General features: G+C 41.9%; 2 protein-coding genes and 1 long non-coding RNA gene across 12 annotated transcripts in view; 2 read left to right on the top strand and 1 right to left on the bottom strand.

Annotated features, from left to right (window-relative positions):
* Nucleotides 1–6600, bottom strand: part of LOC119003135 (complement factor H-like) — a 125451-nt gene extending 118851 nt beyond the window's left edge. For 2 of the 9 annotated variants that reach the window (XR_005069881.1, XM_037069345.1), the window contains exon 1: nucleotides 6227–6598. Coding sequence is in view for 8 of the 9 variants with exons in the window: in XM_037069345.1 (XP_036925240.1) it covers nucleotides 6227–6284 (58 nt within the window). In the remaining variant the exon portion in view is untranslated. Of the gene's footprint in view, nucleotides 1–6226 lie in introns of all 9 variants that reach the window. The other 7 variants (XM_037069346.1, XM_037069338.1, XM_037069339.1 and 4 more) reach the window with 7 other exon arrangements.
* Nucleotides 6260–6748, top strand: LOC119003138 (uncharacterized). Its single transcript, XR_005069882.1, has 2 exons — nucleotides 6260–6360; nucleotides 6683–6748. It is a non-coding gene; the product is annotated as an uncharacterized LOC119003138 (long non-coding RNA).
* Nucleotides 6749–24439: 17691 nt separating this feature from the next.
* KCNT2 (potassium sodium-activated channel subfamily T member 2) overlaps nucleotides 24440–26317 on the top strand; it is a 197543-nt gene continuing 195665 nt past the window's right edge. The window contains exon 1 of one of the 2 annotated variants that reach the window (XM_037069416.1): nucleotides 24440–24990. In XM_037069416.1, the coding sequence (XP_036925311.1) occupies nucleotides 24896–24990 (95 nt within the window). In that variant the 5' untranslated portion in view covers nucleotides 24440–24895. The remainder of the gene's footprint in view (nucleotides 24991–26317) is intronic. The other variant, XM_037069417.1, reaches the window with a different exon arrangement.

Raw genomic sequence — 26317 nt, 5'->3', positions numbered from 1 at the left:
TTTCGTAGAGTGGAGAGTTCCACGTGAAACTACATTTTTATACAATACATACTATTTGTGTAGGATTCCATAGGTACTAATTTTTCTCCGAAGTTTTTGCATGTTTGTAGCACATTTATGTCAGGGAACTTTGTAATAAATGATTCCACAGCACAGTGTTGATCTTTACAAGTTGAGTAGATATACTTTCGGCCACTAGATGGTGGTCATATCCTGCCATAAAACCACACAAACAGCCTGCCCACCGCTGGCCTGCCAAAGCAAGTTTTTCTTTTATTTTTTACAACTTTAATGTTCCTGTTTGTTTTTTGATGAAAATTTTCTGTTGAATTACAGGCTCATGAGAGTGTTTTTCACTTTCAATGTTCAGACTCACTTCATGGCATTCAGATTATTAGTAAAATAAATAAGTTAAATTTCAAATGTAGATGCCTATATTGTGAGTAGAGAACACTTTTCCACAAATATAGTAAGATTTTGATAAACGTGGTTCCCATTCTGTTCCTAAGCTAATACCAGGAAAAGGTAGTACAGTTTTTTATCACTTAATTTATTTGATTTAAATGATTGTTACTGCCCTGGCTGGTGTAGCTCAGTGGATTGAGCATGGGCCTGCGAACCACACGATCCCGGTTCGGTTCCCAGTCAGGGCACATGCCTGGGTTGCAGGCCAGTTCCCGGCAGGGGATGCACGAGAAGCAACCATACATTGATGTTTCTCTTCCTCTCTCCTTCCCTTCCCCTCTAAAGATAAATAAATAAAATATTTTTTAAAAATGGCACCTTAAGAAATAATGAAGTTTCATATTTTCCCAGTACCTCATTCATTTAAACAGCATTTTAAAAAAAATGATTGTTACTAATATAGGGATCCTACCAAAAGAGGAACCCAGCCACTAAAACATTCAGCCCATCTATTTGCTGGCCCGAGGCGATGCGTTTTCCTGTTGGTTATGGTTATATTTCCAGACTTACGCCTCTAATTTTTGACTTTTAGAATTTAGTTCATTGTTTTTAACAACCAGAGATAGAAGACAAAGATACATGTCTCCCATAAGCTTCCTGTCAGCCTTTTTTTCAGTGTTTACTCTGTGTTCTAGAGTCAACATTTACTCCTGTTCCCTATCCACCCAGAGCTCCCAAGTTCATTACTCCTTTCACTTCAAATAGTACTTGAAGCTCTGTGCTTCTTTCGGGGGCTTTAAATGGCATCTCTTGACCCTGTAAGCAAAGATAGGTTACCTCCCGCTCCGTCTGTGATCTTTCCGCGGCTCTCTCCACGGTCTGGGCTCTGATGACCCTCATCGGTCACCTCGAGGGTGGAACATTCTCACCACAGACTTCTGATGGTTGGCTTTGTCTCATCTTTCCGGCTGTCTTTAAATGTGATTTGCTTCACAACATAGCTCATGATTCATAATTACTTTCCTGTTTACCAGGATTTCACCTATCCTCCCATCCACACATAGGTTCCATAAGGATAAGGACCCCTCTGCCCTGTTTTTTATAGTGGAGGGGTTTTCATTAATATTCAGCGCGTCTAATATCAAATGTACCTCCCGTCTGCTTTTGGTCTACTCTTTAATACTTTGAGTATTATCAACTCATGTCATAGCAAAATATTTACAGGAATGATTCACTAGATTGTCTTATAACAATAAATAAACCCATCTTATGACACAACTTTTGTTTGCCTGCATTGCCAAATAGCTAACTGTTCAAGCTCATTCTCAAAAAGTTCCAAGTAGAAAAACGGTTATTGGCACCTACGTACACTAACATCATTCACTTGAATTAAATGACAGGGAACTATTTTCAAAAGCATGGAAGCATTTTTTTGAGGTAGGATTAACCTGAAAGCTATTATTATTATTTTTGAATGGCCATCGCATCTCTCAAGTTCTAGTTAATGAGTAAACTGAGCTTTCTTAGGTCTTTATTTACGTGGATTTAAACAGTGAGTACTTCATCTTGTGTTTACACAGTCCTTTAAATGCCAATTCATTTCTTTCTTTGTAAAACACTACCTGGGTGAACTGTTTATTTACTTGATCTGACTTTCTAATTTAAAATTATTCAGTCTATAAATAAAGAGGTATGAACAGATTTGGCTATTAGACTGGAATAGAATTCATTTTACTTTAATTTAAAATACAAAATATAACTATATATTTTTATATTTTTACAAATAATATAAAATTTTGGTCAAAGTTAAGAAGCAAATACACTTGATATTTTAATAATCAGTATTTACCTAATTTTCTACTTTCAAATCTTAAAGGGGTATTATTGACACGCAAAGACAAAGGTAATTGCTTGTTTTCAATGTCTATATGTATATTTATAAACTATTGTTTGAAAAGTATCCTTAATCAAATTAAACAAATCATAATAAAGTTATACATTTGAGAAAACCTAATCAAATTTGTACCACATTGCTTTGGTAAAATAAAGTGGGCCTCTTTGTTCAATGAATCTATTTTTCTAAAATTATTTTGGGAAAAAAATAGCAGATTCTACTTGTTAAATAGCCTAATCCTAAACTTAGTAAATATTAAAATATATTATAAGGCAAAACTGAAAATTAAAAACAGATAAAATAGAAATAGCAAAAATAGATATTTTTATTAAATTTCCTTCCTATCTTCTCATTTGTATATATGCATATTACTTATATATGTATGTATATGATATGATCCAACTCACTTTTCAAAATAAGAGATATTCAGGTTATTTTACAAATAACAAAATAATTAAAAGTAATTTGGGAAGTAATATAAATAAGTACTCATGTAAATAAAATATTACAATAAAGTTTTTAAAATAAACTCTAGGAAAAGCAGAAGAAACTATGCTGCTTTAAATAAGCATTTGAAGAAGTTAATTTGTATTTTGCAAATTTAAACAGATGACTATACAATTTCTTTTAAAAATGTTAATCATGCAAAAAAGCATACCAATTTCTTATCGCAGCCCTGACACACTCCTCTCTCTTCGTTGCGCCCCTTACAAACCAGCTTCCCAGACACCGCCTCCCTCCACTCTCTCCTTCCAGTTTGGGTTTTTGGCCTTCCCTGTACTTCCTTTGTTTAACCTCCATCACAATACTTTATATGATAAAATCCAATATGCTAGTTAATGCAATAATCATTCTTTTTGTTTTCCCCACTACATGACTATCTTTTGGAAAGTGCTAGTCAGACAGTGAGTGCAGTACTTAGCAGTTAATCCAGAAATGATTGCTGAATGAACAAATGAATGAATGCACGAATGCATGAAACTAGCTCGGAACCTTTCCGTTGTAGCTGTTGTGTGTTGTGGGCAACCTGTGGAAGGGCATCTGGATGGAAGCAAATATAAAGGATGAACAGGGAGGACACAGCATTGAAATCTTAGTTGCATGGACTCAAAACACTATAACATCTATTACCCACTGTCCAGTCCTGTCCACAGGCCCTAAGTTTGAATTTATGTTGCACTTCCTAAAGTCATAAGTCAATTTTGCTTAAAAATACCTTTTGGCAACCCTTGAAGGAACATTTTTATAATCTCCTTTCGATCTACTATATTTCTAGTTAACAAGGGTTATGAGAAACTTGGCTCTCTCCATTAAAATGTCCAAACAAATAAAAGTACCCTGTCAAATCTTTTATTCTCCTTTCCCTTTATTTTTTTGTGTGGGTTCTTTTCTGTTTCATTACTTTCTCTGAGCCATTTTTTATGTTTCCTTATCATTTTAAGCTAAAATGTAGCAACGTTTCCCCTCATTACAGCATGTCCTTTTCATGCACTATGTTCTGAGGCCAGTTACAGTTTTTAAGAAATGGGTCAAGTGCACACGAGTGAAGAGAACGCAGAATGGATTGGTTGGCACAGCCAGGCTGGTGGGGGAGCGGGGGTGGGGTGAGGAGGAGGAGGCCGTGCTGGGAAGAAGGGAAAGTGTTAAGGCTGTGGAACATCAGGGTTTGACCAAATAAAAATGAATCAACTTGGACTCTGGCTCCAGCCCTGGCAATCCAAGGCTGATAATGAAGAATCTCCAATAACCTGGGCTTCAATTTCTACTTGGGAACTTGCTTCTAGTGAAGAATAATTTTAGCAACACTGAAACCATGCAGTTCTAGTTTACCATTTTCTATAAGCATGTGAGGAGCGAACGCATTTCCAGGACATGCCTATCCTTCAAATAACAAGGCTTGCTTTGGTATGTCCCCACCCCGTCTCAAATGATGTCCCGGACCACTGCATCCATTGGACCTAGGCTACCTGCAAATACCCATTTTCCAGATTTGCTTAGTCTGGTTCTTTACACTGCTTGTCCTCCATTTCTCCTCCCCCCGCCCCACTAAAATTGTTACAGAAAAGTTGTCTACTTGTAATAATTCACAGCAAACAAATTTGGTTTCACAACTCTTTTGCAAACAAGGAATAAAATGGTCGTTCTGTACTCATGGAAAATTCACGTCATTTCCCTCTACTAGCTGGTGCATTATGGGTGCATTTGCCAAAGCCGTGACACTAACTTGAGTGTTGTTTAAACATCACAGCTGCACTTCCCCTGTTAGGAATTAGACAGGTGCATAGCCATCTCCCCGTGATATATATAGGGACCAGCTCGCCGGCAGAAACTGATGTTACACTTAAACACACGTTGGTGGAATATGTCATTTGAAATTGATTACATCAGCACAGAATTTAAACTCCTTTAATTTTTATCACTAATACCTCGTTGCACCCAAGTCCTGACACTTCAAATTGCCCTTTGGAATCACTTCAACAGTTTATCTGACTTGGCGCAGTTCTTGAGGTTTAAACATGAGCTAGAAATAAAACAAAACTCGACATGACAAAAGATGTCTCCATAAAACCTCAACAAACAACAAGTGAACGGCATGACCCTAAACATATTCCTACTAAAAGAAGACAGGACACGTGTAAAAAAAAAAAGGTTTTCTAAGATTAGTAACACCGACCTTGTTCTGAACTGTCTGTCAAGAAATAATGTTTCACTTCTAAACACTAATTGTCATACTGATATGTGCAGGGAAATAATGATATGCCTAGTTTAAAAAGTAGCTGCTACAAAGTTTGCAAACTGAAAAGCACACAATAGTATATTAGAATGTATCACTAAAAAAAGCTCCATTCCTCAAAAAGTATTAAACACATTGGAATAAACGTAAATAAATTACTACAGGACATAAGGGAAAAAAAGATATCTGCCTATTTTCTAGAGAAAGTCCCTCAGGGACAGAGGCAGTTCTGTGCTGACAATATTCCTCAGTAGTTACAGGCGAACACAAGGGAGGCTTTTACGCGAACCCTGTCGCCAGAGTGAAGAGTTTTGAGAATTTATGAATGGTAAGTAATTCATTTGGTTTAAAAATGCCAATCGCCTGCCTATCACATAATTAACTCTCATGAACCAGGAGAGCGAATTTCCTCCAAGAAGACACTTATTCATGTATGGAGACATAGTGATGGAATTATATTTCATTATGAATCCAGAAATTACCCCACTGATGCCGGAAAAAACTCTCCTACGTCTCCATTCACTACACCCAAAGAGTGTTCTTTTAGAATGGTATCTTACATACAACCGCAGGGAGAAAACCCTGTTAACAATCTCCATCACAGAGATTACGTTTTCATTTTTTTCCAAAATGATATAATGTTTTTATTCTAATGATTCAAGTAATATGCATCTACCAGACTTTTAAGGCCATGACAATATCAGTGCTAAATGATAAATGAATATTTCTTGAGAAACAGTTAATATCTATTTCTGAAATAAATTCAATCATTATATGATTTGAAGGATTTTACTGTCTAATTTATGTTCAGGTTCTATAAACATTCACATACAGTTAAATACATTGACATAAAGCCATTTTAGTAAAAATTCTAAGCAAGAAGTAAATTATATTTTATGACAGCTACAAGGGAAGCAATTACACATATTATAATGTTCAAAAATGCTTAAAAATATTTTCTGGAATCTTATATCACATAGAATTATGAAAAACAATCAGAAAGTCATTCAAATAAGCTTTGTATAGGATTTAAACTTCACACCATCAAAACCACTCAAATGCTAAGCTACAGAGCAATAAAAAAATCCACATTTTCTAGACCACATTTTTATTACCACTGTGAAAAGCATATTAGTAAATGCCTCATAATAGAATTAGAGAAAAAAAACAAAACCTTTCATTTTCACTCTTACCTTGAGCTACACAACCTGTCCATAACATAAGCCACAGGACCTTTGCTGAGAATCTCATTTCGGGGGGTCTTTCAGGGGTACATTTAGTGGCTGACAATGCTCACACTCTCTCGGGTTCTCCTCTGAGAATAAAAGTTGTGATGAGTGTAGGAAAGTACTTGCTCCAGAAGGAAGTTGAAACGTAGGTCAGGAAACAAAGAGATGACCAAATGCCCCTCCCATCAGAAACATTTGCAAAGTTAGGCAAAAAAAAAAAAAAATCCACCACAAGCCCCAGCAGCTCAGAGTTTGCAGACAGTCTCACCTCCTATGGCATGCCAGGGCTCTGGCGGGCAGCTCTTGCTTTGTTTTTATAAACCCAGGCAAGTTCTCTGCTGGAACCTGCCCGTGTTCTGGCAGTGGGCAGAGCAGTAACTCCTGATGCCCTCTGGGTCCAGAGACCCTCCACTTACTCAGACCCCTGTCAGGCCGATAGTACAGACACCCCAGCAGATAAAGTGCAGAGGCTCTTTTAAAAGTCCTTTACAGAACCCGAGGGCAGACAACCCTCTGGAGACCAGGATGGCCCACACTGCCAGGAATGCAAAGCTGGCTGGTCTGGGGCACCCGCTTCTCCAGCAGTTTATGAAGTTAATCTTCTTGTGTGTCAAGCCACAAGTTCACGCTCACGAGGTATAAGCGAATTTAATAATTCAAAAAGCACAAAATGGGAATTTCAGCTTTTTAAAACTTTGTATTGAGACTATGCAGAAAGAGAATAGAAGCAAATGCTTGCTGAATATTAAGAAGGTGAAGACACTGAACTGCACCCTGTTGCAGGAACCCCGAGTCCCCCCATTCGGCCAGGCCCTTCCCCTCCACCCCCAACACAGGTGCCATCTGGCCTGATCTCAAAGACCATGGGATTGGTTGGCCAGTTTTGGTACTTTATATAAATCAAATAAAGATTGATTCTTTGGTGTTGAGATCCTTCCACTAAACAATTTTCTTTAGTTCATTCAGCCACACTTTTGTGCATAGATACACAGATTATTAATTTTTGTAGCTGTGTAATTGTCCATTACTTGAATATGCCGCATTCTATTTATCTTTGTGCCCGTGAATGGGCATCTGAGTAGATTCTGCTTTGGACTGATATATTACTCAACGCTTCAAAAAATCAGCATTTCGTATTTGCAAAATTAGAAGTCAGCGACATCTACGCCAAGTGGCAAATGGCTGTTAGGGGCAATCCGTATATACCACAGGAGTGTACAGCAAGAAGTTACTTCCTCCAAAGGCTTGACTAGGGATGACCTCTTGAATATTTCATCATTAAATTATAGTGTAAAGGAAGCATGCACCTGAGCAAAGACTCTGAGGTATAGAGGAAAGTGTAGAGTGTTCTAGAACTAACCAGAACACTGACACTGGAGCACTGGGGTTGCACCAGGAAGTTGCGAGAAGTTGCGGAAGAAGTAAGAGGGGTTTCGAGTGAGGAGTGGTTTGAATTTCATATTTACAAAACTGTAATCTCTGATGGATTTAATCAAGGAAAAGGACCCTAGGAAGTTCAGTGTGGGAGAGGCCGTGGCCGTGGCCACGAAGTGGAGGGAGAGGAGAGGCCCTGAGAGAATACGCAGCGGATGAGCAGATTCCTGAAGGAATTGCCGACTCACCAGTGGCTGGAAGCTACATGGAAAGACAAAGGCAACACTGAGGAAAGAGTTGGAGCTGATGAAATGGGGCCGCGGGAGTTCTCATTTGAACAGACCCAGTCAAGGACCAAAAGACGCCCCCAGTGATGTGGGTATAATGTTTTTGTAAAAATTGAAAAGACGCCTTAACCGCTAGAGCATTAGCTCCCCCTCCATCTCACTTCCACCATATCTGCTGACACCAGACAGCCCCAGGCAGGTGGCGGACTCAACTGAGAACTCTAGGAGAGAATCCACTTAGCTTGCGGTCACTCAGGGATATTCTGCAATCACAAGTGTAAATAACTTGGTAACGGTGGCCCTTCAAGTGTAAGACTGGCTCCTAGCAATATGCCTGTCACTCCTGTGCCCGCCCAACCAGTGGGCACCGTGACAACAAGGTGAAGGCTGAAGGCATAGCACACACGTCTGAATATGTTGGGCCATGCCTGGCCCAGAGCTCGACGGGTATTGAAGAAGAAAGAAGTGTGTAAAATATGGAAATGATCATCACACACATACCAAGTTAAATAGATGGTTCCATTCTCCTGGGTGCCTGGTAAGGACGGAGGTCTGCTCCGCCCCGGGTGCAGGCTGCATTGACACCAGTGAGGATGCCGTGACACTGAATGTCTCTATAATGGCATTGAGGGCAAACTCGTTCACAGGATCTCAGTCCAGAGAGTGTTTAAAAATATTGATCGCAGCTCAAAGACTCTTCCCATGCCCTGAAATCTGGTACTTCATCATGTCAGGAAAATTTCACAGAGTTTTTCCAAAACTTGCCAACAACTCTAAGAATTTATAGGATACAGATCATGAGTTATGAACCTTACCAACATTTCAACAATAAGCAACAGATTTAAATCACAACCACAAAAGAAAAGACTGAATGGCTTTTCTACTTTCTCCATACAGTAAATATTAGAAAACTGCGTCCTGCGAAGAGGTAATCCACAGAGTATTCAGCCAAAAATGTAAAGGGAAGGCGCCATAGTGTGTCAGACAGTTAATATGCAGGTTAGGTTATTTCCGGTTTTCATAATGTCTACAGTATTTGTAAATGTTTTAACCTTGGGATCAGCAAGAATTCATTTCTATTTTTAAGTTTCTTTTTTGATGTCTAATTTCAAGCCAATCTTTGCTTCCAATCCGAATTTTTGTTTTCAGTCTGTGTTCCCCTTTAGACCGTCCGTCCAAATTGCACGCCCCATCCAAAGGGACTGGGTCTTTCTTGAGTACGGTGCAGTATGAAAAGTGACGGGTGACAACGAGGGCCACTATACTGTGATATCTGGAATACCGTAAGGAACCTTATGTTGTCTCAAAGACATATTTTTACAGGATGGTGCTTCATACTCCTACCGTTTCCTGAAACTAATCCTTGCACCTCAGTCTTTGCTATTGGGTTGCTTCAGGCCATCGGCAGCCCTGGCTTCGGAACCCATATTTGTAATGGCGGCCATGAACAAACTTACTCTTGTTTCAATTTAAATTAACTCCATAGAACCTTGGGAACTGTCCTCTTTCCTCCCTGGTCACGTGAAAAACCAGGTACAGGCTACCCAACATAAGCACGGCCTAAGGTGAAGGTCTATCCGTGTCCATCCTCACCTACGTGGAGAAGCCCTACCATTATAGGGCTCCCCTTCCTCCTTCCCAGGAGGTGACTGCCTTCATTTCTTCCCAAGGGGCACCGCGGCTCCACTGGTAAGGCCTAATTTAATCATTCTTAAGAAAGAAAAGAACAATGTCTCTGCCTTTTCTTTAATTCTATTTGGGAGGAAATGAGGACCCAAGGGCCTCCATTCTTATTTGTGCACTTATTTTATTAGGTGCTTTTCTACAACTGGATTGCAGGCTCTTTGAATGCTTCAACCTCTTAAAGGAAAAGAAGAAAAAAAACCCCCATCATCTCCTTGGAACTTCCTCAGTCCTGCTGGAGGACCTTCGGAGAGCTCGAGGGGCCTGTGCAGAGGACCAGCCCCTCCCTTCCCCACACCTGCAGGCCCTCTTTCCCTGGTCCCCACGCATGCGCCCCAGGGCTGCCCCCCCACAACCTAGCTGTATGTTTCTGAGACTTTTCACGCCTCTATGCAGACTCTGTGAGCAAAGTCCCCTGTTTGCCTGGGTGCGGAGATTGCTTCACACTCCCCCTGACCCAGCAGCCGTGGCTGATTGATGATTAACTTTTATGTGCCGGATGCTGTAGCAAATGCATTATCTACTCTAATTCCCCCATAAACCTTGCTAGCTGGTTCTAGCACCCCATTTTCACACAGGTGACTTAGTGACCTACTTAGGAGTAGAGCCCAGGCTGCCTGGTTTTACGATTGGTTGTGTCAACCCTTGGCTTCCCGTCCCCCCCATTCTGACTCTAAATTGTGCATTACCCCCATACTTTGGCCCCAATTTTTGTTCTGAAGAGAGAAAACTCTTAGAGTTGGCCAATGAGATGAACAAGTGCCCCATGCTATCCCACCTCCAAATTTGGAATAGCAACCAGCCTAGATTTCTGACAATGGAGTTGTGAACAGCTGAACGCCTAGGGGACAATATGCCTCCTTTTTCTCTGCCCCTCCAAGCGGTGAATCTTTCCATCTCTTTGACACGTGTAAACACCACAGGAGATGCCTAAAACTTCGTCCCCAGAGACTGAAGGAAAAATAATGTGGGGGTAGGAAGTGGGTGAGAGGCTTTTAAAATACAGCCTGTTGTCTAGAAGCGACCTTGCTCCAAATCTGGTCCAAATCCTGCATAAGACTGTCAAGGGCAAATATACACATGTTAGAAGTTTTCTCCACAAATATTAGGGGAAAGCTCTGGCCATGGGAGTGGGCATCTGACTCCTGGCCGAAGTCCGGACCCAAAGCAGAGGCGTCTTTCTTGCATCTGCAGGCTTATGCATATCAGTGGAGGTTACATTATGCACTTGTGATGTTTTTCTGCCTCCGAAGGATATTGCCAAAGTTACTTCATAAAAAAGTTCTCTTCAGTTGGTTTAAAATTAGTTTTAATGTTAATAGCATATTTAGGTAAAACTGAAACTTAATTCTCTCTCATTTGCTGATAGGATGGAGTTTTCTTGGACTCCTGGTCCGTTCTTGATAAGATTGTGAAATGTTTGTTTACGTTTTACATAATCTGTCTAGGAAACAACAATTCTATATTTTATGAAAATGATTTCCCATACTTCCAATTTTCTTTATTGGGGCTTAGATTGTTTAAGGAAACTGATTCTTCTCCATTATAAGGGCTATTTCTTTTTTACAACTGTATAACACCCTGGATTTGCCTTTGGTTTCTTTAATAGTGACTTTGGTTCAATGAGTAACTAAGTATTGTCTCACCATGATCTATGAACCTTTTTAATCGACTGTTTTATACCTTTTGACATTTACTACAAACTTCCCCAGAACTAAATTTTAAATAAGTCTTCTTGAACTAATCCTTGAACTAATTCCGGGATTTTTAGGAGCGTTCCTGGAACATCTCAAAAGATGTACTCTCTCTTTTTTTTATTAGAGATATTAAATTAATTAGGCTTATTTGATATGTTAAACTACATGGGAAGCATTGTCAAATGAGAATTGATACTAAACATTTCTTTAGGTTATTTTGTATAACTATATTAGTTTTATTATTTATTAAATATATATGATACTAGCCTTGGCTGGCATAGCTCAATGGATTGAGCGTGGGCCTGTGAAACAAAGGATCATGGTTCGATTCCCAGTCAGGGCACATGCCTGGGTTGCAGCACAGTTCCCAGCAGGGGACTCACAAAAGGCAACCATACATTGATATTTCTCTCCTTTTCTCCTTCCCTTTCCTTCCCCTCTAAAGATGAATAAATAAAATTTAAAAAATGTAAAAATATACATATGATACTAAATTATTAATATATTATGTACACAGTTATTCACACAAGTATCCTACAAAACTGCTTCATCTTCAAGGACTTTCATGGAAAGACTCTGACAAGTACAGGCTTCTGATAACCAAGCTCGATCTGCCTTCACAATAAGGGACCTGCCAAGTGCTTCCCCAAGGCCACCGGCACAGCCCATAATATGTCATGGGTGGTAGCCCAGACCTGTCCTCCTTCCCCACATCAGTAAAATGGGCCCATCACCAGGGGGACATCCTGTTGGCATGTGAACACCTGCTTCTGCCACAGGTCTCTTTGGGCTTTGCTGGAACATCTGTGAGAGCACAGGTGGATGGATGGTGAACGCACAGAAAATTCAAGGCCCAGGTCCCGCCACGCCAGGTGGTTTTGGGAGTCGTGTGGGTGGTAAGATGTGTGTTTTCCAGAAACTATGATTGGGAGGGTGCAAGCTTACCTAACCCCCAAAACAAGAAAGAGGTGCAAGGCTTTGCAGGGCCTTTGGAGTTTGGGAGGACTGTGCTTCCCACCTGACACAACACCTCAGTCCCTTATTTAATACCTCCTGGTAAAGATGGGGCACAGGTGGGGTGGGGCATCAGACACTTGAGAGAAGGCAAGTGACTGGGGACACAACTTAAAGCCCTGGACATGTCCCAAGCAGGGCTACCATGTGAGTTATATGTGTCCTTGACCCCAGAAGACATAAGCTGGGGACAGTGACTAAACAACAGAAGCAGGGAGCGCTTCTAGGAGTTTGGTCCCAGAAAGCACTCCTAGGATTCTGGGGGGAAGACAAAACAGACATCCTACATACCCTCTTGGTGCATTAGCTCCTAGCAGACACAGAGCAGGGCATCTGGCGAGTTGTATCCAATGTGCTACAGCTGCTACCTAGAGGTCACATGAGTCACTTTAACTCCTGTGTCACTGTCCATGGCAGGTGCCGTGCACGCACTTCACGTAGAAACCACGGAGGTGGTCTGGCTGTGTGCCTCCAATGCCTTCCTTTTACTCCTTCCTAATTTCATCGGGCTCAACCTTTATTCTATGGGCCTAACATTTACATTCAATTTTATAACTAATTTTTCCATTTTCTTTAAATCTTCATTCTGAATCTACGTGGATTTCCTATTTTATCCATCACCAGTGTCTTCTGGCTGTGGCTTCTCTGTCACCGAGGTCCTAATTTTGACTCATCTTTATTTTTCTTTTCCCCTTGCATTTCATAACCAAAATTTTAAGACAGCCTCTTGGACTCTTCCTTGATTTATTGCATATTCATAAATTTATTTTTTATGCTAAAATGTCAACTTGACTGAGTATAAAGAGTCTTGAGTCGTGCTTCTTATTTCATGAGGATTTTATAAATATTATTGTACTCATTTTTAGCATGCTAACATGCCCTAGTTGAATGTTATTCATATTATTCTCTCTTGTAAGATTTTCCCCCTGGATGTCATAGGATACTTTTCATTTTTTAACTGATTTAAATTTAACTTTATTAAGCTTTTTAATTTTATAAAATAAGATATGCTATTTTAATGTCATGGAGTGCAGAGATTTAGAAATTGTCAACAAACTTTGTGTACTCCAGTTATCCCATCTACCTGAGCTTGTTTTTCCATTCTATTTAAAAATAGGAACATTTATTGAATTATAACATAGATACAAAATGGGCAACTCATATGTCTAATGAGAATTAATTTTATAAATGTGAATACACCAGTGGAAGCAGCATGTGGACAATGAAAACAAGCCTAAGGCCAGCATTCTGGAAGCATCCTCATGCTCCCCATGGGATAGCCATTACCCCGATTCTAACAGCCAAATGATTTTTCTCTATTTTTTTTCACATTTTTAAAATTGTTCAAGTACAGCTGTCCTCATTTCTGTCTATCAAAAAAAACCCACAGAAAACAAAGAAGTTCTTTGGTAAATAAAACTTTTCATAGATGCAAAGACAAGTGAAAGGGAACTTTGAGCTTGTATATTTTTTATTAAAAGCATTTGTTTTCTGATAGTTTAATATCAACTGAAAAGAGGCATGTATATATATATATATTTTTAAAGATTTTATTAATTTATCTTTAGAGGGGAAGGGAAGGAGAGAGGGAGAGAAATATCAATGTATGGTTGCCTCTTGTGTGTCCCCTCCTGGGAACTGGCCTGCAACCCAGGCATGTGCCCTGACTGGGAATCGAACCATGGTTGTTTGGTTCCCAGGCCTGCACTCAACCCACTGAGCTACACCAGCCAGGGCTGAGGCATGTATATTTTTAACCATCACAGTTGAATTCAGCTTTGTGAGAAATCTGAAAGTAGCCTGTATTTCCATGCCTGCAGGTATCCATGACAGGACTTCTGTGGAAAGGACGTCTACATCTCGAACTATGGCCATGCATTTAACAATACATTCTGTCCCTTACCTTAGGCTAGTGATTACAAGACTACTCAGCAGGATCTCTTGGGGAAGATGTTTTATTAAAATATTAGAAACAAATAAGCGAGAATCCTAACCACGTAGGACCCAGGAAACCAGGGCTGAGATCATTAAATGGCAAATTCCTAGCACACCAAAGTGCCTCCTCACTCACCTGACTTCTAAAACCAGGGTCTGAGACACCATGTAAAGGATGTCACACACTGTCTATTCTTTGTGTCTGCCACTCAGCTTATAATTGGGAGAGTTAGTCTCATCCTGCTGGGTAGCTGCACTTGTTTTTATCCCATTTTTGTATCAAATTCTATTGCGTGACTAAATCACAATTTATTCATTCGACTGCTAATGGGCATTGGAGGGTTTCTTGGCCGTTACAAAGTGCATTGCTATGGGAATTTTTGAATACCTGTTGCGTGTTTTTTGGTGCATATGAACTTCAATGTTTGAAGTGTATACCTAGGAATGAAATTGTTTGATAGCAGGGTATGCTGCAAAGAGCCATCTGAAATAGTCACACCAATACCCATGCCTGTCAGCAGTAAGGGAGAGACCTAGCTCCCCAAATCCTTCCCAACTCTCAGTGTTGTCTGATTTTTCACTTTAGTGATTTTTTGTGGGTTGGGAGTGATAATGCACTGTAGTTTGAGGCCAGTCATTTAACAGTTTTATACTATTGAACAGCTTTTTTCAAACATGTATACAAAGACAGACAGGTTTTTTCCACTCTCTCTCATTTTTTATTCAACCTTTAACACACACATTATTACGTATTACCTACATGAGGAGTTGGTACAGATTAAGCATGCCCCTGCTTAGAAAACAGAACATTATCTTCACAGAATTCTTTATCTACTTTGACATCAAAGTCCTTTGCACTTTGAACGCATGGTTCATTCATGCATATCACATGTCTGGTGAGCAGGGAGTCTTCAGTGTTGATACCCAAAGCCTCGCTGTCTCTCTCTTGTTTGGCCCTGATTAATTTATTTTCATCTGGCTTTGACCAGCTCTCACCGAGAGGACTGTGGCGTGGGAACTCACTCCGTTCTCGTCTGCTTCCCAGAAATAAGATGTGGTCCATGTAGTCCTCATTCAGGTTCCTGCTCGCCAGTCCTGAGGACAGCTGTATCCACTCACGCCTTCACGGGAAGTACCTGTGCCCTACTCCGGGAAGTTTGCACTCTCTCTGGTCACCTGCCATTGTGACCACGATATTTTTTTTAAAAATTTATTTATTTACCTTTAGAGGGGAAGGGGAGAGGGAAAGAAACATCAATGTATGGTTGCCTTTTGTGCGTCCCCTGCTGGGAGTCGGCCTGCAGAGAACTGGCCTGCAACCCAGGCATGTGCCCTGACTGGGAATCGAACCGTGATCCTCTGGTTCTCACGCCTGTGCTCAATCCACTGAGCTACACCAGCCAGGGCCACGACATTTTTTTTACAGTTTACTTTTGACTTTATTTTGTATTGCTTTTAGGTGTACAGCTTAGTGGTTGGGCAATCGTATACTTTACATAGTGTTTCCCTTGATACGTCGAGTACCCAGCTGGTGCTGCGCATGGTCATCACACGCTGCCTGTATTCCCCAGGCTGCACTGTACATCCCGGTGGCTGGTCTGTAACTGCCCGTGCACACCTCTTAGTCCCTTCCCCTCTCTTGCTCGATTTTCTATTTGGAGCTTGTGATTTGGGCTGTGACTGCCTCCTCATGCTGTTAAAAAGACAGCAGTCTCTATTTTTTTATATTTCATTCTTGTTCCAGCTGGCATTACAGAGGAAAACAGATAAAAATACAGAAGCAAAGAATGCTTCATTCACAGAAAGTGGGTAAAACTTTGGTCAGTGAGATATTTTCTAACTGCTTATCTTTTAAAGCCTGTTGTAAAATGTTACATTTTTCTATGGCATCAGGTGGTCTGATGCTTTATGATGGGAATGTAGTTACTGCAGAATGTAAAATCTGGGACCCGAGCAGGGAATGCAAATCTTTGCCAGTGATTTCAACATGAACATCCAAACAGCAGTGCATTTGCTGAGAAAGAAAATGTGAAGTTGTTAGTCTTACGAGGACATGATTCTGGGAGCGCGCCGAGAAAGATGTTATTTATAGCACTACTGAGGCCACCGCTGTTGTTGGCATCAATATATTTATTAGTTCGTAACTTTTTCAAGTACAAGTGGTAGAAATTCAGTCCAAACCGTCTTAAGGAAAAAGAGAACTTCCCGATTCCTACAAGTGTTTCTGCAAAATGCTGCCCTATTCCTAGCCTTTCACAAGGACACACATTCTCCCCTAGTTAGAAATCACAGCAGAAAGAGCAACACGGGAAAGATTCTCCTTTCTCGTCATCCACAGTGTTGGACCCAACTTGGGTCAAACGCCCATGCAGGGGTGCAGGAATGGATGCTGGAGCCCCTGCACAATCAACTGAAAGGTGCAGCAGGACTTTTATACACAAGAACAAGATGTTAAGTCTAATATGATTAACTGGGACGTCCTATCTCAATATCCTGATGGCTATGCAATCTCAGAAAAAGCTTTGCATTTCTACCTTAAATATGGGCAGAGCCTCTGAAGGCTCTTGTTTTCCAAAGGGTTGGAAGAAAGAACAACCCAGGAGACTGGACTATTTCTGTGATCTTTATTCTTCAGGTACAGAATGGAAGAAAAAGGACTCTGGGTATTTTCCCTGGAGCTCCAGGCTTTGCTGGCAATCTTACATTTAAAGGTTCTCTCCTGTTTCTGCTGGAAGTGGGTGAACTCAACCCAGCATTTCTGCAACCATCTTGAAATCCCAGGAAGGGATGTCAAAGGCAGGACAGTTAAATGCAGAGGAACTAAGTTCTTGGGGGCATAATTACCTTATCATATCAAGTTGCTCTACTTCTGAATTTTTCCATACACTAGATAACATATTTCTTTAAGTGCTTACAGAATAGTAGGTGACGTATTTTGTTACTAATCACCAAGGCCACCCTAAGTAACACACTAAATTAGAGACATTTGGATTCTTAGCCTTTTCTGAGTGTCAAAAGCTCCCTTTCTGAGAATTACCAATCTGCTAATGTGGGTATATCACATTCACCTTGACATTCTTTGATGTCCCTGTTCCTGCCTCTAACCAGGTCTAGTCCTTAGAAGCTTCCCCTAGCATCAGCATCCATATTTCACTCAATTTGACCTGTTCCCTTGGTCCTCTTTCCGGCTTTTGTAGTATCTCTAACAAGGATCTCTTTATTACTATGAAGTCAGGACTGGGTATGTCTATTTTCTCTCCACTTTAATTCATTCCTGCTCAGGAGCTCTCACATGACTCTAGATCAAATGACCTGGTTTCTAGTTTTCTCTTTCTAAGCCACTGATCTCCACCAATGAACTTGGAATTAGTCCATCGTCTGAGCTGATCTTCTGCAAGAGATGTTAGCAGTAAAGGAAAAATGAGGGAAAAGGGATAACCAGTGGGAAATTAAAAAACAAAACTATTTACTATATTGACTATCTCGGTCCCCTTTGACCTGCATTCTAGTGTAAACTATGGGCACATTATTTTTGAAGGTATGCCTGGGAAAAATGGATACATCATGGAGAAATCATAACCCTAGAGAGGTTGGTAGCTAAAGCCTAGGAAAAGAATCTATTGGAAATTCGTGGAAAAATTCTCTTATGGCTGTCAGGTCATTAACATCGAATGGCGTTCAGATTTCCTGTACCACCCTAAGCACCTCGATGATTCTCCCAGGGTTTAAATCCAAGTGAGCCCAGGGGCTGGTGGGCACATTTCCGTGTCCTCCATCTGGGGGAGTGCCTCATCAAAAATGCCAGCTCTTTTATGCTTACATATCATGCATGGCACTTCTGCAAACTAGTCAGTATTTCTCAATATATTTTTGTATTGCTGAGTAGGAAGTGGTGGAGTACCTTCTTAATTACTGACTTGGCCATGATATTTCCAGGCTGCTTTTTGCCATATTCGTATTTTCTGCAGCCTTCAAGTTCACGTGGATGCAGTGTAAAAACTGCATTACTCATTTAGCTCTGCAGCACATGTTCGGTTTGGTACATCAGAACTCAATATGGTGCCTATTTCTTTCTCTTTTTTTGCTTTGAATATGAGTATCATTCAAGATGTTTGTTTTAATTTTAAATGCCTACATGATCTGGCTCCTACCTGGAGAATATTTAAAATATTTTTTATTATCCATATCTATTTTTTTCATGGGAGTTCAGAAGAATCATTGAGCACTCAGGTTTTTTTCTTTTTAACTTTAGTGCATTTATTTGCTTCAATTACTTTGAGGGCACATACTGCAGTTTATCTCTTAAAAGGTAATCAAAGCTGCTCAGCTGGTTGTGTGAAATTTGAAAAGCCTGATTAGATGCATTAGTTGCTAAACAGCAAAGACCTGTTTATATTAAGAAAAAGATTTCATAAAATGCGCATGCCTGCAGTTTGAAAAATACATGCAATGAGAATGTGAAACTTGTGGTGAATACCATTAAAATATGTAGATTTATTAATGTAGTTGATCCTCAAAAAAAAAAAAAACAGGTGCTGTCATTGTTCTGCCTGCTAGAGAGGGAATCTGAGACAGAGAGTCAGTTGCCCAAAGACACGGTGGCCTGGTGGCAGGACTGAACTCCTAGCGGGCCAGATGCAGAGTTTGTGCCCTCCGTCACCAAAGAATATTGCTTTTCAGGTAGCAGGACAGGTAGGCTGGAGGGCACTGGGGCTGGGTGAGGGGAGGCAAGAGTTTTAGGTCAAATCATGTCCACTTCTGAAATTCAGAGCCTATCTGATAAAATAACCAGAAACGATTTTCTAAGATTGTTTCTAAGAGTGTTTGTGAAAAAATAGAATACAACTTTTGTACTTCCCAGGCTGGAGGGATTCAGGGGCGGAAATGTAGGTTTTACGCTGAATCTTCAATAACGTATCTCTTGCTTTAATGATGTATCTTATTTCTCTGATTTTGTTCTTTTCCTGAAGCCTAAGTTCATAAAGTTTCACTGAGGCAAAACAGTGGCGGCTTATGGCTATGTTTATTCATTTCTTTTCCTTTCTCAGTCCCTATGTATAAATATTCAACATCTTGTCATTAGTAGCAGTATCCATATTTCTCCGTTTTACTCTAGTTTTTATATGACATCAGAAAAATATATGGCCGGCACTCAAAGTTTTAATAACTTATGCCTTCCGACTGCACAAATCAAGATCACAGTGGACGCAGAACTACCATTTAATACTTGAAGTGATGTGCTATTTGAAAGGAAATAAAAGTCCAAGTTTGGTACGCACAGGTAATATTGTTAATACTTACAACATCACACGATAGTTAAAGAAAATATATGAATGGCAAGGATCTTACGTTTTCATACGCACCAGTGACTTCAATGTATCTAAGATAATTCTGTATCAAAAGCATGTGAGATTTTCCTAATTTCCTTAATGTGTTGTTATGAGCTATGTTTATACCATCTTACAATTTGCAATGAAAACTGTCAGCTCATAGCCTTGGGACATTGACTAATAATGAGGAAGATTGGACTTTCATATCATTCACACTGAAAGGGCTACTGAGTAATATATTTTAGCTCTCTGTTGCATCTGTTGAATCATCTGCAAAGAGAGAGAAATATTTATTCTATTAATATAACATATTGCCACGTTATTAAACAAATGAGTCTGTCCTGGGCAGGCAGTGACAGCCAACAATGAGTTGTGGATATATTACAGCAATAATACAGCAATCATACAGAAATCACCTCAAGTTTTCCTCCGGGAAATTAAATTTCTACACTGGAGGAATCAATGGAAGTTAATGACAATCTTTCATGTAAGTGAAACCACCTCAATTGCTGCGACCACACCCTACATACGTTTTCCGTCCAGCAAGCGCCACTCTCCTTCTGGAATCAAACCCTGCATGAGAGAGGACTGTTGGACCTGTACACATGTGCCGTGACAAATGCCCTGGGAATCTGCACCTCTGACTAATGCATGACACGGACATGTCATGCCTCCACACACACATTTAGAAACAATGACTCTATGTCCAGTGCCCTTTTCCCACGCTGGAAATGTAAAAGCTAGGAAAGCATTTGAACAAATTGTTTTTCTTTCCTCCACCTCTCCTTGCGTCCCTTTCCTTTTTTCCATCACTGGGCAAACTCTGTTTTCGAGTCCCTACTCTACACCAGGTGTTGTTCTGCGGGCTCCTGTCAACAAGACGCTGGGCTCCTGAAACTGATATCTTAGGAGGAGAGGCAGAGCAAGGAAAAGGCAAAGAGATTAGCATGATCCATGAGATGATGAGGGCTATCTTTAAAAGCTAATGAGCATGGGCACTACAATGGTTTCCTGGAACGGGCAGTGGCGGGGTGACATCTTTGTGCTGGGTGCTCAGGAAAGTCTTCTCTGATGAAGGAAGTGATGAGACAGCCCTACAGGAAGGGAGAGAGGAAACTCCTGGGAAAACATGGAGGTGACGGGCAGTCCACACAGATGGACACGTAGGGAACTGAGGCTGGAGCCCAGCACATGTGGAGGAGAGTGACAGGATGATTTTATTATAACTCTGCTTTATGATTCAGCTTACCGATCAGTAAACATAAATGTTCACTAGATATTGGCCATAAACTTTCTTTCTCAGCTATTTCGGGAAGAGTGTACACTTGGGAGTGAGAAAATCAAGGTGGTGAATCTTGGCCGGGCACCCTGTAGCTGGGTGGTATCATCCGAAGCTAAGTTGCTCATCTTTCAAATTCGGACGTTATTTTTCAAAATTATTGCAAATCTCCTGAAGTAGTATCTGGCACATACTAGTCCCTCACTCTGCTGCTATTTATGTTTGAACATTGGTCTGTTGTCATGTTTGAACAGTGACAGTCATTCCATCCACACGTGTAGCTTCCCCGGAGCTCACGGGGCTGTGGTTGCTCATCCACTAGGTGACGGACACCGTGAAAAAGAAAAAGGGGTGCTTGCCATTCCTGCTTTAGCAGGTTGGACAAGGGTCAGGGCACAGGGGTGCCCTGTCTAAGGTATCAATGAGCAGGATTTGGGACCCTGGCAACCAGAGGATGGGATGATCCAAGATAATACTAGGGTCTTCCAAGCCTTCTGGAGATTTCCCTCACTGATACATGTGTTTTGTAGGTGGGAGAGTAACATGGTGGCAATCCCTGGATTGCTGGAAGAGAACAGGCTTCAGAATTATCCAGTCACATTTGGCACTGAAGAATTCTCTCATTGGTTCTGTGTTCTCCCTCTCAAAATGCAGTCAGAGTGGAGAGAGCGAGAAGCAGGTAAATGCGGAGATGTACCACCATTAAGAACAACGCGAAGATGCGCATCCGGAGAGAGCGCGAAGAGCAGAGGGAAGAGGCAGGGTAGAATATGACAGAGGACATTGCCACTGACAAAGCGGACCTGCCTCTGTACAGGTTTCCACTGCCAGGTGTGTGTCCTTTCTTCTCCACTCAGGCCAGCACTGTTTGTAGGATGCCAGAAAGTACCAGAAGGTGCCGGTCACTTGTCTTCATGTCTTCACTACCAGAAAATCTATCAGTCTCCACATGGTCTTCTGGTCTACCACTTACCTGTTCCTTTCTGGGGGAATTTGTGAACAGAATGTGATATTCGCTGTTTAACTTTTTTTTTTAGTGTAGCCTTCTTTCACTGTTGATGAGATAAAAGTGGTTTTGCTCATGCAGCTAGACATGGTAAGAAAACAGGGCAGGTTTTGTTAACTTCTTCTACCTGCAGATAGATGTTGAGGAGGGGCCTTAAGAATGCCACTCAGGGAGGTATGAAACCATAATGGACAGAACTAAGCTTAAAATTGTTTCTAAAAATCCATTGTCATGTTATAGTGGAATGAAAGCTTTCACACACACACAGAGAGGACAAGAGTCTATGAAATAGGATATTAAAAAGAGCACAATGGAAAAAGGAAACCAAGATTTAAAAAATGGAAAGAGTAAATATATTTTAACAGCAGGAAGTGACTAGAAAAAAAAGAGAATAAAAGCATAGTGCACAAAGACAGACGGGAGAACTGAAAGTCAAGTAATGACAAAAATTAAAAAGTCTGCCTCCAGGAAGTTGAAAAATATATAAAGGTGAGCAAAAGTTTCTTCCAATTGTAAATTTGTTTCAATGCTGAAATATCGCTAGATTTTAACAATGGCAGGATCGTATTCCTTATGTTGCATTATCTCTTTAATTTTTTAGAGTTCTCGGTGTGAAATTTTCCATGCAGACAATGATTTTAGGCCTCTCGGAAATCAGCACATCATTAAGGCAGAAGCCTCCAGGTGGCTTGGCCTGTTCTGGTCTTTTGTGTCATTTGCATCCTATTGGCTGAGCAGGCTTTTACTTAGTTCTTCATTTTTTTCTTTGTAATTATTATTTGGACAAATTGGAAGTGAAATAATGAAGATGGCCACGAAAGTGAAAAATAAGGGCACACTGCTTTTTTCCTACGTAAAACGTGACGTGGCCTCCCCTCCAATGTTGTGAATCTCAGCGCCTCATACTCAACAGCTAGGTTTTTTTAACTGCCTTGCTTCTGAGTCGTTTGCTGATACATAAACATATGGAAACAGATGATCACAATACACATAAAACTGCTAAGTTTTAACCTGGGACATTTAAAAGGTAAACTTCACAGCACTGTCTTAACAAACAGAATATAAGGGCCAGAATATAAACCTGATGTTTCATCTTTTCCCCGTCCACGCGTTATCAATGTGGGGATAGAACTGTCTTGTTTGGCAAAGCGATTCCATACAGTCATGGAGAAGAAACGTAAACACAGACAGAACTCCGGAGCTACAGCAAATGCAAAAAAGTATTAATGTTTTAGGTATAAAAGCTTTTAATGCAACTCCACAAAATGAAAAAAAATGCAATCATTCACATGGCAAGCCAGATATAATAGCACAATGGGAAAGCACAAGGGGTGTGAGGTGTTCTAAGGAAGAAGGCATCAGCACTAGCCCGGACAAACCAGGAACTGAGTGGAGGTTCCAGCGTTTGAGCAGGTCTGGAGGAGCAGGTGGGGTTTTGAAGACAGAGACACAGGGTGCAGACTATTTATCGTATTCCCCCGTGACAACACTTCAGGTTCAGTTACACATCCTATTCTAACTAATAGCACCTTTTTGCTGATCTCTTCTTGTAGCTCCAACTTTCTGTATAAACTCCCATTGCATGACCTAAGAATTAATCCCATCAAATTCATTGTCTTCTGGATACAACAAATAGTTTTCCGCACCACGTTGCTGGTACTATTCAGCTTGCTCATGCTTTCTTCCCTTCCCTGAAACGGGGAGCAAACGAACAGGGGGCTTTGCTCATTTTCAGTCTCTCCTCAGCCCTCCATGAATACCTGCATCCCGGGTGTACCCAAATCTCTTTATAAGTGGTCTGATCACCGAGTCTCAGACTATATCACTTCATCGGCAAGCGGGTTCCTCCAGGCACACTAGGGGATTCCGAAGGGCATGGACTATGTTAAGGGTTCCCCATACCCTTGGATGGGATGCATTCCCTGTCTGTATAGAGCTCCATCAGTTCTTGGTGCAAATGGAATGAGGGATCCTGTATCCCCAGCAAGGTTGCAGGGGAGGCAGACGTTGATGCCCAAACACCAGCTCTCTGGTTCACCTCCTTGTTCTGGGTGGACCACTCCTGGGAGCATCCTCAGGGCTGGGGCGCGGCAGCTGGGTGCCCACCTTGCCAGGAGGAGCAGCAAGGGTCCTGCACCAGCATCTAGTCCTCCACCTTTCAGGGAGCATCCCTGGTCCTCCTTCACATGTTTCCCCTCGGCGGCGGCCGGAGGAGTGCCTTCCTTCTCTTCCAGGATCAGGGAAACACCTCCCATTCTTGCAGATGGCAAGAAAAACATAAAAGGGACTTTCCTGGGGCTGGAGCGGGGATTCCCTCCGCAGGGACATGCGTGTTGCAGTCCGCCTACCCAGCTGAAGGCATGCAAAGCCCAAGGGCTTGGGAGCACCTTGGACACTCCAAGCGTCCTGTGTCCCCTGCCCAGTAAGGGTCTGGAGCCCGCAAATCCGCTACTTAAGCGCACCCTTATCGGTCATCCCCAAGGCCCCTCCATGCGTCACCATGTTATGCAAAATGAGGGGGCATCTCATTGCTCCGAAGGTGCATGCGGGGAGCTTGGGTGGCTTTGGGGACCGAGGCCCAGGGTCCCGCGCCTGGTGCACCTGCTGCCTTTCGGGGAAGCGCTCCAGCATCACGCGGTGCACAATCCCACCAAATCCGCTCTTTCCAGGCACCGCGCCCCCCACCCCCAAGTTACTTTTGCATTCCCGCCTCCCCCGAGTCCTGGGGAACCAGAGGCGGTGCCGAGCCCGGGGGCGGTTCCTTGGCAGAGGAGATTCTGGTCGGAGCCAGACTTTTGCTCCTGGGCTGGGTTTGCATCATCCCCATCACACTCCGGAGGGAGAGAGGAGCCAGCCCCCTGCAGCCGGGGCTTCCGGCTCCAAACGGACCCTCCCCCTCCGGGCCCCTTCCCCTGCTGTCCCTCTCCAGGCCACGCGCTCAGTCGTCCCCTCCCGCTTCTCCCCAACATTCGCTGTCTGCCTCCCTCCTCTCCTCCGTTGGTCTGTGTCCCCTACTCTTGGAGGAGGGATGGTTGATCTGGAGAGCGAAGTACCCCCTCTGCCTCCCAGGTACAGGTTTCGTGATTTGCTGCTAGGGGACCAAGGATGGCAGAATGACGACAGGTGAGTGATGTGGGTCAGGGTGGTTCCCTCAGCATAAGCTGGAGGAGAGACAGGTGGGGAACCTGAGGGGGAGGGGGATAGGGGAGGCCAGGGGAGCCGGGGATGGGGAGCCAGCAAAAGGGACTCTGGTCTGTCTCTCCATTTTGACTCCATGGAAACATTGTCACAGACAAGGAACTCCTTCCCTTTCCACCTTCCTGTCCCTGCAACGGATTTATTGCCTTTATGTGACGCTGATTCTTGTCTGTGTGTGTTTCCCTAGGGTGTGTATGAGGCTGGTATCCCAGGCAGAAAAATCCAAATGGCACGCAGTATTGGTGCCGGGTTTCCTCCCCCCGCCGCCCCCCCCTAGGTGTTGGTGATCGCGTTCGCAGATGTGTTCAGGTTGTCTGGGGAGCGCAGCAGAAACTTAAATCTCCTGCACCCATGTAGTTAGTCAGCGTTGTCCTGAGCAGGGGTGACCTGCCACCAGGTATTTTATGCTTTGTAAATGTTTATTTAGAGTTACCGGTGGACAGTCAATTTAAATATGTAACAGGTGGTTCCTGAACATGACAGCCTTTGGCATTGAAAAGGCTCACCTTGACTGGGCAGCTGTGACTATTCTTAATGATAGTGATCATGGTGTTTGCAGAGAATGGTCTGTCCTCCTCACAACTGAGGTATTTTTAACCGAAATAGCATATATGTCACAAAATTAAGATAAGTGTCAAAACTGGAATGTTCATTCTTAGCAAAATATTGCTCATGTGATTTCTCTACAGCATCACTGCTTTGCCTGAACTTCTGAAATTCCTGACTTAAAAAAAGCACATTTTCTGTTTCATTGAATTTGGTATTTTCTGGAATGGTCATTTCACGGAGCACCTGCCACACGCCCTTATTTTGAAATAATATGCGAACTAGGCTCTCCACTCCGTTGAACTGTTTCCTTGAAGTTCACTTTGATATTGATGTTGTATTTTAATTACAGAAGAGATCCATTATTGGTCTGATTCAAAAACCTCTCCACTCACCCCTGGGAGGTCCCTTCCTTCTTTTCCTCATCATCTCAGCTCCAATACCAACTCCTGTCCCTGCACACAGGGGACTGTATCTTGTGCACCAATGACTGATTCTTGTTTGGTCTCCCATCAGTAGTTTCGAAGGATACAGGTGTTTTGCAGAAGATAAGAGTTCAACTCTATTTCTTCTTTTTGGGCAAAAACATATATATGTGTCTGTTGGTTTAGGATTAAAAGAATGGATACCAATTTATCAGGAGGCTTGAGACATAATGTGTGCTGGCTGAAAGAAGAAAGGAAAGAAAAGAATACTTAAACACACG

This window comes from Sturnira hondurensis, unplaced genomic scaffold (assembly GCF_014824575.4).
Source record: "Sturnira hondurensis isolate 20B ecotype Veracruz unplaced genomic scaffold, ASM1482457v3 Scaffold0018525, whole genome shotgun sequence".
NCBI lineage: Eukaryota > Metazoa > Chordata > Mammalia > Chiroptera > Phyllostomidae > Sturnira > Sturnira hondurensis.
The sequence above is the reverse complement of the archived record's forward strand: the minus strand, read 5'-3'. Positions and strand labels throughout refer to the sequence as shown.